The following is a 13,584-nucleotide window of genomic DNA, read 5'->3' on the forward strand; positions in this document are numbered from 1 at the left end:
TTCCTATCCTTGACAGAAACAATAAAAATAGAGTGGCTCTTCCCCTGATGTAGGCTGCAGAGAGATGAAACAAAGTTGATTAAGTACTACTATTAAAACATACACGTCATCCAAATCAATCAACAACTTTTAATATTATCACAGAAATGTATCTGATACATACTAATGTCATTACTTGAAGACCAATATTTTCCACGCAAGTAAATGGCAGTTCCAGCTCTGAAAAGCTTAAAGTGCAGTTCAGGTGATGGAACAACTGCTCAGGACCATTCTCTAATTCAGGAGACTCAACAGAATTATCAGTGTAAAATGGAATCCAAAAGGGAAGAATGAAACAAAAAGTAATACATGCCAAGACAGAAAATCAGACAGTAAGGGGATAATACAAAGGGAGGAAGGGAGGCAGAAAGTAAGCAAAAAGGAGAGAAACTGGAATGCAGGGGCAATAACATACTGAATCTTGAAAATAAAGGCAGGAGGTACTAAGCATACTATCAGCCTTCAAGTCAGAGCAATTACCTTTCTTGTTAGAGAATTTCATTGGCAAAAAAGTCAGAGATGATGATAGCACAGAAAACATAATGAGCAATACGAAGGCTAGTCAGTACACACTGAGTTTTAGGGATATTTAAAAAAGAAGGAATCATAGAAAGGAAGTGATTAAACAACAAAAAGTGTGAATCACTCAAGTAGACATTTTTACAAAGCTCTCAAGCCTCAGCCTTCAATTAGTGGTCATGAAAACAGCAAGAAAAGTTATATGGATAAACTGTTACACGTTTGACATTACTGGTTTGTGATTTCATAGCCAAAGCATAATTAAACTCAATTCACTGGAAACACTGGCAATATACAGTAGCAGCAAAACATTAAGGCAAGTGATCCGAGAACTATATTGGTCAGAGAACTAATTACATTCAAAAATCTGGAATTTACTAAATGAACGAATAGTGTGAAAAATGAGGAAAAAAGAATGAAAAAAGTCTGCCATGCTGATTTTAACACAAACAAAATGTAATCCTTTTAGTCTGTGAATGTTACCCTGTTTGATTCTAAATCATAAAGCAACCAAAAACAACAACAAAAAAACCCACCTTCTAAAATATTGACACCTTTCATTTTTTCCTTCTATTAGCCATCATTAGTTCTGCAACACTATCACAGATAAATTGCATGGCTAAATAGTTCTGAGATATCAGAATGCTGAAGCAAATAATACATACACACACTCAAGACTTAAGATTACCTTATATGTCAATTATATAGTTCTGATTATATTTTATATATATACTGGACAGGGTGGGGTAGTGTAAATATGAAAACATATGGATAAGTGCAGATCATCCATTATGAGAAAATACATTTATCAAGAAGATGCAATTAACACATAAAATCTGGCACTTCCTATTTTTAGTTCAGACAAAAAAGAAAAAAAAAAAGACAGCTTGTCTGTTTAGAACAAAAAAAAAAATTCTGAAATGTTAGTAATGCTAGGAACAGAGAAGGAGGAAGTACTGAGCAGATGGATAATCATCTTACATTGATGCCAAGTCCTGTAATTTTACTGCAAATCTTTATCATGGAAGGTTTTTCTTCTGGTTGGGAAAACTATTTGAGCAAGAGCGGAGAGGGGGAGTTAGAAAACTTAAAACTGAGTAACATGCTCTCTCTATCATTATGTACATAAAACTGCAGTACTTCTCATGTCTATTAGCAAGGCTGAAGCTGTACACTGTCTACAGCAGAGCGGTCACAGCAAAAAGCTTTGGAAGTGGAAATAAGATCACTCTAGATAAGGAATGTCCAAAAATAGGAAAATGGTATCACCAAAAAGAAAAGGAATATTCTTATGTGCTGGAATGCATCTGAAAAGGACAAGCAAGAGAGGAAACCACATCTGGGAAGTTCAGAGAATGCTTATGGAATGAGGGAGGAAGAGAACATGAGAAGAATGCAAGTAAAGCATGTACCTAGAACTCTATTTCAGAAGTGAACATTCTTGGAATATTCAAGCATCCAACTAACAGTCTGTAACTGTATCACTGTAACTGTCAGTCAATATTAGTAACCTGCTACTAATAAATAACAAGCAGATAATACCTCTGTGTTCTACATCAACTGATGAACAGGAAGGACATCAAACTTTGGGTCTGTTGAATTTTTATGAAAATGAGGCACCAGTGGAAAATACATCTATTCCAAACCTAGCCATAAAGTCATGCAAAAATAACTCTATCTTTTCATTATTTTTTGCTCAGAGATGGAGCTATCAGATCTGATAAACAGCCATTAGTTCTTTGGTCTAGATATTTCAATTGTACAAGAAACAGAGGCAACCCAACAGTATCTTTATCCTGTTGTGGAATTTTGTGCATTTCTTCTGTTACAGCCCATAGGAGGGCTGGGAGCTTATCAGCATACAGAATGACAATGTTTCTGCCATTATTAAATCTCCTTTCTGTTAAAATGCAATGTCTGATTTTCTCTGTATGCTGCCATATCTATTGCTTATCTTTGTCTGCTTCAGTGACATAAGAACCAGGTAATAAGAATTATGTCAATAGGAGATGTATTTCTTAAAAGGAAGATACACAAGTTGTTTTTTTCATATAAACTTTCAAGGATCAAGAATTATAACAAATATTTATTTGCTTACAATGCACAAAATAACATAATTTTAACATTTAATTCTTCCTGATGAAAATCTGCTGACCAATGAGTAAAACTGCTCAACTGAAAAACAGCAGAAAAATTGAAAGGCTGCAGGAAATAAAGTGATATGGAGACATGCGGACATAAATCATTTCACAGAGCACACATACAAACTGGAAAGTAGAACCTGACAATCAAATACCAATGCAAAATGAAAGCCCTGATATATATTACAGCAATCCAAAACAAGTAAGGCAGTTCTGAAAGGAAGTTCCCTCTACTTTTGAAACTCAAAGAATCCTTTCCTAGAATCAGAACCATGCCCAATAATTCCCGTTCTTTTCATTTGAGCACAATTAGCACAGAAAATAAGAAAACTAGTTTACTCTATACACTATTCTTCCAAACCTCTGCCAGTATATCCCTTGGATAGAACACTTGTAAGAAACCCTACTTTTAACACAAGCCTTGCTCTATAACATTTCCTGTTCAGCTCAGTGATGATGACGAAAATAGAGGAGTATATTGCAATAGATTTACCAAAATTCTAGAGAAGTCCAAAAGCAAGAGCTTGCAAAGACAGAACAGTATTTTAGGGAATGGAAAGTAACTGCTAGCTCAAATTCATGTACTTACTTCCAATAACTTCTACTATGCTGCTCTTTTGGGTTCAATTCCACATTTCTTACAGCATTCAAAGTGCTTGGTGCATTCAGAAATTACATGAATTCTTACAACACCAAAATCATTCTGCCAGTTTTGTCTGAACTACACGGCCCTTCTCTTTCTTATCATTTAAAGTCAGCAAAATCATTCAGCCATGTCCCAAAAGTGGAAAAGAATCATGTCCAAAACTTAATTACTTTCATCTAGTGAATTACCATATCTTGCAACTTGGCACACTCTGAATGAAGCATGAATGCTGGCAGCTTTTGGTGGTTGTAGTTGTAAAGTGCACCACCTTTAAATGAAAGCCATCAAGTCTGTGATAAGATTTCAGAATCATATTTTTAAACCTAAGGCATCTACTCACAACCAAAAAAAAAAAAAAAAGCCCACGACTGAAACCTATTTTGGGACACTCAGTCAAAAAATGAGGACAGCTCTTTAAACACAGCAAGATTCTTCTAGCAAAGTGAAGTTATCCTATCATTTCCACTTCTCTTGCTCTTTATGCTTCAACAGCATTATTTACTATATTGATTCAAGACATTCCCTGAAGGCTTACAATGGACTTGTAGTTTACCTGTATGGCAGCAAAAGCAATATAGGAAAGGTTACTTTGCTACATACAAAGTTAACTGATAGATAAAATGCTAAAAAAGGAAATAAAATTATTTAGGAGCTGAAGTTTCACCCTGCTTTACACAAAAATAGAATAAGCCCTAACAACGTAGCTCTGTGTAGATAGTGACATCAGCTGTTATCAAAGCCGAGTAGTCCTTGCTTAAGACCATTTTCAGCCTGAAATTTTCCATACTAATGGTTTGCTCCTGGTAACCTTTTCTCACTCTCCCCTCATACCAATATAGAAAAAGAAAAAAAAAGTCAAAGCCATAAACTGGACCATATTTTAAGTTCCATACAATAGAAATATCTTTGCATCAGCAAAGAAGAAGATGTGTGATATTTTAATTAACAAACTACAGAGAATTAAAAAACTTACAAGTACAAAGCAAATACTTTTGAAATAACCTTCTTAAACCCCAAAAGTAAGGAAGACTGAAAACAGGACTATAGTAATGCAATACATAAAGATCCATGCACAATACAGCAAATTATGTCACCTGTCTAACTCAGAGTGCTTTTTTTTTTTCAAGGTTCCCTTTTAATTAACAAGCAAGCATTGACATCTTAGCAGTCACTGTCATAAAATAAATCCAATATCAAGTGATCAGTTCTAATGCTGTCCTATTCCTCTGTCAGTAAGAACTACAAAAAACTCTAACAACCAACTTGTTCTTTTGATTTATTTCACTTTGATTTGCTACACTAGATACTATAATAAAGTCAAAATGGTTTAATAACCCATCTCCTGATATCAGGGACATCTAATTTTCCTGCATTTGAAAATCATAAGTAAGCCAGAGTATCAGACTTTAAAAAGACTGAAGTGAAGGTACATTTTTAACATCTTTTGAACCTGCACACAGATTATATAATGTAAGTCATTCTAGATGTTCTCAGTACACGAGAGAGAGGGACCTCTGGGAGAGCATCCAGAGGGCTACAAAAATGATTCAAGGGATGAAACACCTCCCTAGAAGGACAGGCTGAGAGAGCTGAGGCTGTTCAGCCTGGAGAAGAGAAAGCCCCAGGGAGACTTGAGAGCTGCTTTTCAGTGTCTTAAGGGGGGCTAAAAGAAGAAGGGGGACAGACTCTTTAGCAGGCTTGTGATAGGAAAAGGAGAAATGGTTTCAAACTGAAGATTGGATATAAGAAAGAAGTTTGTTGTTTTTTTTTTTAATCATAACAGCAGTGAAGCACTGGCACAAGTTGCCCAGAGAGGTTGTGGATGCTCATCCTTGGAGATGCCCATCCTTGGAGACATTCAAGGTCAGGTTGGACGGGGCTCTGAGCAATCTGATCTAGCTGTAGGTGACCCTGCTCATTGCAGCGCGCAGGGGAGTTGGACTAGATGGCCTTTAGAGGTCTCTTCCAACTCAAAGATTCTATGATTCTGAAAGAACACGCAGATTTAGTAATCTAGGGATACTGTGAACAACAAAGACTTAGCCACAAATTAAATGTTAAAGTAGGAGTCTCCTTTTTTTTCACAAGTGTTCATTTTAGAAAGGTGCACCTCCTCCTACTTCAGCGAAGCCTGTTCATCTATTGATATCTTTATGCTACCTACCTCTGCAGAATTACCAATGTTAGCTCATTTCAGTTAGCAAAAGAAAACCACATTTCTAATTCCAAGTAGACTGTTCTGAAATGTATCTTCCACAGTTATGATCTGCTCACCTTCCAAATGTTATAAGAACATAAGTATAATAATGTAAGTAAATTGATCAGATTTTCACTGCTGAGAACTCATCAAATTTGTACCAGATCAAAATTGTGACATCTCATTTGAAAAACTAAGCAATAAATAAATATCCGTAACCATTCTTTCCTTTCACTCAACTATTCAAAAGCATATAAAAATATCCAAACTGTTTCCTGTAAGTGTTACTGCTTTGCCTTCATATTCTTCCAGTTAACATACGTATATCACTATCATTTTGAAAAGATCTCATTTCACACCAGAAGAAAATGATTAGAGAAAAAAAAAAAAAAAAAGGCTTCTATGCTTCTATACAAATACAACAATTGGAAGTAGGAAAATTGAAGTAAAATAAATCACTTTTGCTAAGTATAGATATCAAAATGAGTCATAATGAAAGAAAAACAAACCTGTGATTTAAACCACACATATTCCTTATTCTATGATTCTAAGGTTGTACAGCTTTTAAACAGTGCTTTCCTTTCTTAACCATAAAGCTTTCCAAAGAATCAAAATTATTTGTTTTTATTCAGTAGCTAAAAATTCAAGCTTATTCAGTAATTCATAAACATAGCTAACCTCACAAAGAACACAAGTAAGAGAAACATCTCTTGATTAGTATAACTAAAAGCATATCACAGAAAGTTCTGACATACTGAAAATACTATATCATTTACATTATTAGCAACAAAATAATGAGAAATCAGAATTAAAAAGAGTTCTAGAAATATGATCCGGCAGATACACTATTAAAATCTTGGCTAAGGAAGAATGCTGGCACTCAGAAAATCAATTCATTTTTTAAACACAGGATAAAACCAACAACATAAGTTTCTAATGCCCTCAGTTTTTCTGTGTCCAATTGGCTACAAATAAACTTCTGCCATTCCATAAAACAGAGCATTTTTAATTTGCTGGAGCTTGCTCAAATTGTAGTTTTAACAACACAGAAATCATCGGATAATAAAAAGTATTCATTATCCTATTTTACTTCAAAACAGCTTAAAACAAAGCTGGAGTACTTTTTAAATCAAATGCACAATCAAGCTGAGTTGACATACATGTGATCCTCATCCCTTTTTTATGCAACTCCAAAAAATCTGTATTATTGCTATCTGAAGGTACTTTCCCCTCCTCTCCCTTAAAGCAAGTACTTTGTTTCCCTGCTGCTAATTATCAATTTAAATTAATGTTGAGAACATACACAAAACAACTCCCCCAAAGCATGTTTACCTAAAAGAAGGTAAAGTACATTCTAAAAGATGTAGTATTAACAGTACGACTACTAGCAAGATCTCAAATTTCAGCATCCAAAGCACGTAAAGCCAAATAAATACATTGGTAATAATTGTGTTGGATCTTCACTTACCAGAAAGGCAAGTTACTAGAAGTAAACAGTACTTTGCTATATTCTCAATTCAAAAGTACAATCCATGGCAAGGTAGGTCTCTTAATTTAACAATTTTGAGTTGTATCTTTCCACTCAAGGCTATCTTGATTGCCCAACACAGAGATCCATACCAGATCTCTTGACTCCCACTCTGCTTACTGTGCAACACACCATTCAAAGAAATCAGTATACATGCCATGAACATATTATTAAAACAAGCGATTTAGGCCCAGCTTTGCAACACTCATGCAAATCTGAGCTTCAGAAATTGATTCTGACATACAGAAGGAAACCTCTGAACCCTATTTATTTAATGCAGGTAACTTAATTTTTCCCTGTAACCTGTGACTGAAAAATCCTAGTATGTGGAAATGCCAAAACCTCTCAGATCTAAGTTGTACTGAGAAAAAGAAAGAAAAAGCAATCAAAAGCAGTCAAATACTCTCAGTAGCTTTTCGGTGAACAGTCTTCTAACACAATGGCACGTGAAGGGTTTCTAAAACAATTTTAGGAAACTGTTCTTTGTGCAATTGCCATGTTACACAAGTATTGCTAAAAATAAATAAACATGATCCAGTACAGCCTGCCCCTCCACCTCTTTAGTCTATTATCTCCCTTAAAAAGCAGAAAACAATTGATCTTTTTTTATCAAAGAAATTAACACTTGCTATTCAGGCACACATCTGTGGAGCGCTGATTACAAACCCTTGTCAAAACATACAACAGCAAACAGCTGCTTGACTGCTCTGTTGTTTTTAGTCACTGTGGCAGCATTTCTTGTTTTCTGGAAAACAACCCAATGGCTGAGCTAGATAAACATTCAATGTGAGCAAGAAGCTCAAAATAACTGAATTCTGCATGTACTCAGGCCCATACACAGTTTCACAACAAGGCTGTAAATACAGTAGCTCTCTTTTACTCCCCACATTCTTGACTCATTGTAGCCCATGGAAACTTCTGAATAGATCAGTGGCAAATTCACCCAGGTAGATACAAGTAGTATTCTAGGGCCCTTTTTCAACATCAAGGAAGGAGAGTCAGAAAAACAGTAATGTTTCAAAATGGAAAACTAAAACATTGTATATGGAGTACAAAGCGCTTACCTGCTGAGCTAAGCAAAACACTGAAGTCTGTTCCTCTCTGTGATTCTCCACTCTCTCTCTGTCCCTCTTTTTCTGCATCCTCATAGCGACTCCAGTTTGAAACAATCTTTCTTCTTGAGTAGTTTTTCACTTCCTCTTCTTCCTCTCGTGACTCAGTATCATCATCATCCTCTACCTGTCATATTTAAACAGACAGCAAAGCCATTACAATTCAATAGCATTTAGCTCAGCATTTAGTCACAAACACAATTAACTACAACTACAGAAGTCAAACCCAGAAAGACAAATCAGCCTGGGTAAGTGCCACCCCATGTAACACCTGAAATGTATTCAAACTACCTAGCAGAGCTTCCTAAAACAGTTAAGTAGTGATGCTGGTGCCAAGTTGTCTCCCCCTGTTCTGGAAGCCCATACCAAACAGCTTCCTTTCTGATACTGCAGGGGGAGCAGAACTACTCATTTAATCACAGCATCTTTACCTAAGTGTTGCAGTGATACAGATGGTAATTGAATGAAGCATCTGATGTTAGTTGAGTGAAACTGAACGAAGTGAACATACAAATATTGCAGAAGAAAATAGGCATACCTATGTAATAATTTCTATTTTAACCAACTTCCTTCAAGGCCTGAACTCAAGTAATACGGAATAATTTAACAAATCCATTTTCTTCCTGAAAACCATTTTATTGAAATACATATGGAAAAATTAAATAGGTTGCTGTCAGTCAATCAACCTGCCCAAACACTTAAAACATGCTGGGACTGAAGGGAAAACTGATAACAGAGTCAACTTCAGATTCAAGCCAAACACGCATTTGTGAAAGCTACTAACCACCATGGAAAATGCTTCCCTGCATCAAGTAAGCTCTCTTCTTCCACAGCTTGTGGTTCATCTAGAACCATTGCTTCACAGAAAAGTCTGCCTCAGAGCAAAAGGAGTACACAATAGACAAGAAGAGAACCGAGAGGAGCTGAAGAATCTGAGCAGAAGATACCTTCTGCAGAGGTCTAGAGCTCTCAAGAGGTAGAGGAGGGGAGTCAAGGAAGAAGAGATTCCCCGTGTGGCTGCTCCCAAACACATCTACTGATAGCTCCACTCTTTCTTCTCTCCTTTTATAAATCACATTTTACTGCTGCCATAAGATTTAATTTTGCTGTCCCAACAATAAGTGCATTCTCCATAACCAGAGCAGTTAAATACAAGTTTGTCTCCATTGCTGCACAGCTTAAAGTGATTTCATTCAGTACAAAACAATTTTAAAGGCAAATCACCTTTCCATATATCCATAAAACAAAATGCCCTTATAGCTCACCATCAGACACTTGCTTTAAGGAGAACCTTGGCATTGGTAGTTTAAATCACGTGTCATCCTGAAATAAATGTGAAGAACAACTCTTTATATCAAACGTCCTTGTAAGTGAAGAGCTACAACATCTTGTGCAGAAAAACTGCTAAAGGCTGAAATAGTTACTGTGTCTCTAACACTACACAAGGTTTTATTTTATTTTTTTAAGCATAGTACTGTAGAATTGCATGCTGGTACAAGACTGGACAAACTGTCACATCATACAAGTAACAAAAACAGAGCTAGAATAGTGACTTCAATATAAACAATCCACTTATATTCACAGAACAAGCTTCCTTTACTGGTGTTCAGGAGCCCTGCTTACAAACAGCATGAAGGAATGGTAAAATATTCAATAAGCAGAAAAACATTAAAAGCAATCATACAGACATACTTCCACTTGTCAAAAAGCTGAAGAGGGAAAATATTCTGTGCATTCTCATTGGTTTTGTGCAATTTTTAGAAAGAAAAAGAGATATTATCTCCCTGTTAGATACATATACTTAAAATAGTTATGAACAAATGGCTGACTGCACAAGTGAGAGAGTGAAGTCACAACTCTGCGTTATGGGGGACTAACCCAGCGCTACAACTTTCATAGAACAAAGGCCAAATCCCCTTGGATTAAGATAAGAATGGATTTGTTTCTTTTTCTTCTCCTATAAATTAAATGATTTGCTATAATCCACCAGAGCCTAATGAAATTTTGTGCCTGAAATAACTTGGAGGTGATACAATTCACAAGTGAAAGCAGGAATTGTGCTATACAGATGAATCTGTGTTGTACTTTCTTTAAGAAAAGAATCATCTGAGTCAGCTGTGGTGCTACTACTATCATAGATCTGTTTAAAAGACGCTCTTCTTTCAGACATCGACAAACAAAACAGGAGTATCACCTTTTTTTATACAAAATTCTACTAGAACTAATATGGATTCGAACATTTTCTCTTAGAAATCCAATTGAATAAAACCAGGAAACCTTCTGACTGTTTTACCTTTAAGATGCGAGTTCTGCCTATATCTAAGATAATTAAGGTCCTTCACATAACACCAAAAGAGCCAGGCTACTGTGTACAAGAATTTGCACAATCTGGGGCCTTTTGCAAGGATATTTTTTACAATTTACGATAGCATACAACTCCACCTTCCTTCTGAAGGAAAGTAAAATGCACAGCAGGTAGGACTCTAAGAATATTTCAGTACCCTCTCCTTTAGAAACTGAATCTGCATGCAGTGCTGGGGAACATATTTTAGAGAAGAAAAATAGGAAAGCAAGATTTCTGTTTGACATTTGTTACAGACAAGAACATGAGACACACACATTCCAGGACCGAAAGTGTCAAAATGAAGTAAACATTATTCTCAACAGGCATTTTCCCCTGGAGTCAGCTTTGGGCACCTCCCTGGAACCCAGAGTGTTTTGAATCAAATCAAGGCTGAGGCACACAATGGAGAAAGTGCAGCTCTGACCTCCCACATTCTGCTTCAGTGACTCAAGCACCCTTCTCTATAAGTGCAGTCAGTCCTTGCACATCAAGCACTAACACTCAACGAGAACTGTTGAGCTCACAGCCCTTTTAGAAACACAGCAGCACATCAGAAGTCAGAGCTTCCATTATGACTTTTTAGAACTTCCTATGACTTTCTATAACCTTTAGGAAGCCACAAGAGTTGCTCATAGCTCTCTTTCTTCCTGTTTAGTTCTATTAACTTTGTAAGAAAAAAAATTAAGTGACTAATCTTTGTTGGTGCTTAAAATGTTCTGCAGCAGCTTGGAGGAACATACAAACAACACACGTTCAGTTTATCTTTCTTTGGGCCAACTACCCTTTCCCACTGCATAGCTATGAGGCATTATTATGCTTTCTTCCTAATTGATTATGTTAGTATTTCTTCCACTTTTCTTCCTGACAGGGCCTCTTCACATAACATATGAAAACATAAGAGCTTTGAGTCAACTGTCTTGAATGCGCTCTTCCTTTCTGGGATAGCTGCAAGGTGGTGGCCAAGTCCCAGAGACATTCAGGCTAAACTATCAAAACACCAATTTTTTCTTCTCATCAGTGTAATACTAGCAAGACAAAAAAGAAAACATCATACATATTCAATTTGACCTACATGATCAGCCGTATGAATGGACATACTTAAAATAGCAAGGCATCTCTGCAGGGACAGTTTCTCCTTTCCTCCTCATCCCAAAGTAGGCAGCATCTATTACAGCAGCTACATTCTCACAGATAGAACTTCTAAGTCACAGAGTAAAAAAAAAAAACATTCAAAATTAAGCAACAAGGTAGTTCAAAATCTCAGCACTTTAAATCATTGCATAGAATACAGTCTGTATGCAGAGGCTTGTATTAGTGGCAATATAACTAAGGCAGCTGAAATGAACCACTCAGTGATTCCTCTAGACAGATGAAAAAGGAAATAAAATCACATAACTGCTCTAACAAACACATATCTCCTTTTAATTACATGGTTCAAAACTACATTATCAAGGTACGTATATCAAGGTATACATACTCCACTATCAGGAAAATGCTAATGAAGTTCACCATCATACTGTTCTTTCCACCTAAGAATATTAATGATAAAATTCTGTACAGAGAAAAAAAACTGCGAGGTAGAACAAGGACAGAAACCACTTTAAACCATATAAAAGCAATGTCAATATGAACAGTAGGATACAATCTCCCAAACTATTCTTATTTAGTACTCTTAATCCAGATTTTAGAAAAGTAAATGAAAGATTTACAGGAAAGATGTGGAGGAGCCTATTGGAGCAGATCCAGAGGACCATGAAGATGATCAGAGGGCTGGAGCATCTCTCCTATGAAGAAAGGCTGAGAGAATTGGGCTTGTTCAGCTTGGAGAAGAGAAGGCTCCAAGCAGACCACACTGTGGCCTTCCAGTACTTGAAGAAAGCTTATAAAAAGGAGGGAGACCAACTTTTTACATGGTCTGACAGAGACAGGACAAAGGAAGATGATTTTAAACTAAAAGAGGGGATTTTGACATTAGATGTAAGGAAAAAAAACTTTACGTAGGGAGTGCTGAGGCACTGGAGCAGGCTGCCCAGTGAAGGTGAAGATGCTCCGTCCCCGGAGACGTTCAAAAAGCAGGTTAGACTGTGTTCCAGGCAGCCTGATCTGGAAATATGGTAGGGGAGTTGGAACTAGATGGGCTTTAAAGTCTTTCCAACTCAAGCTTTCCTGAAAAAATACTTTTTCTGCAATGCCACGATATAAACCATAGCTTCTTTTAGAGACAGATGAGAATATTTTACAATAATACTCAGCAACCAGCCAAAAACTGTGAGCAGTTACCTCATCTACACTGGGCTGCTTTCTATGAGCACTATATTTGCAACAGCCTAATCAAAACAACACATTGAAAGTAACTAACTACAGCAATCTTATCCAATTATGTTATTTCCAAGTACTTGCTTATATCACCTACAAGAAGCAAATAATTTGAACATTTTAAAAAGTCCTGATGACAGAGACTCTATTCTCATTACTCCTTAAAGAGAGAAAACACCTCTAAAAGCTATTGTCATCACAGAAAAGTTAAGGCGTGATCAAGTGCCAAGAGGCCAGAAGTCCTCCTTTATCTTTTTCACAGATCTTTATTATTATTTCCAAAAGTCACAGCTGCATTTTGAACATATTTTTCATCTCACTGAATTAGAACAACAGCTTCTACTGTGAGCTAAATCTCTCCCAGGCAAATCTCTGCCCCACAGGCAAACATGGCCTGGCTATTTTATTTCTAACTACTGATTTAAACGGTGGACTATCTTCCCCTTCAAAGAACTAAGAACCCACCAATTATTACATTCACTTTCCCTTGGTATCTCAGAAACAATTTTGCAAGCTATTAGCACACTACTGGCTGCCTGGTGCTTAAATCAGTGGCTTACAGAGGAACAAATCAAGCAACCTCTGCTACAGGTTTCTCTTAATGATCATACAATTAACAATTACTGCAGTGTATGCTCACAGGGGAAAAGTTTCAAAAACTCAAATGAATAAAACCTAAGATTTTGCTCATTAGATGCAGGATTTTCCAGGCTGCAAAGCCACCAGCTATAATTTAGCACTT

The 13,584-nt window shown here is 36.5% G+C and overlaps 2 protein-coding genes across 2 annotated transcripts in view; one reads left to right on the forward strand and one right to left on the reverse strand.

Annotated features, from left to right (window-relative positions):
• The window catches only part of AVEN (apoptosis and caspase activation inhibitor), a 73,848-nt gene that overhangs the window by 46,972 nt on the left and 13,292 nt on the right, over nucleotides 1-13,584 (reverse strand). Inside the window, exon 2 of the mRNA XM_015864788.2 lies at nucleotides 8,135-8,309. Within this exon, the coding sequence (XP_015720274.1) occupies nucleotides 8,135-8,309 (175 nt within the window). The remainder of the gene's footprint in view (nucleotides 1-8,134; nucleotides 8,310-13,584) is intronic.
• The window catches only part of CHRM5 (cholinergic receptor muscarinic 5), a 47,555-nt gene that overhangs the window by 12,360 nt on the left and 21,611 nt on the right, over nucleotides 1-13,584 (forward strand). The window lies entirely within an intron of this gene.

The sequence above is a fragment of the Coturnix japonica genome, chromosome 5 (assembly GCF_001577835.2).
Source record: "Coturnix japonica isolate 7356 chromosome 5, Coturnix japonica 2.1, whole genome shotgun sequence".
Lineage (NCBI taxonomy): Eukaryota > Metazoa > Chordata > Aves > Galliformes > Phasianidae > Coturnix > Coturnix japonica.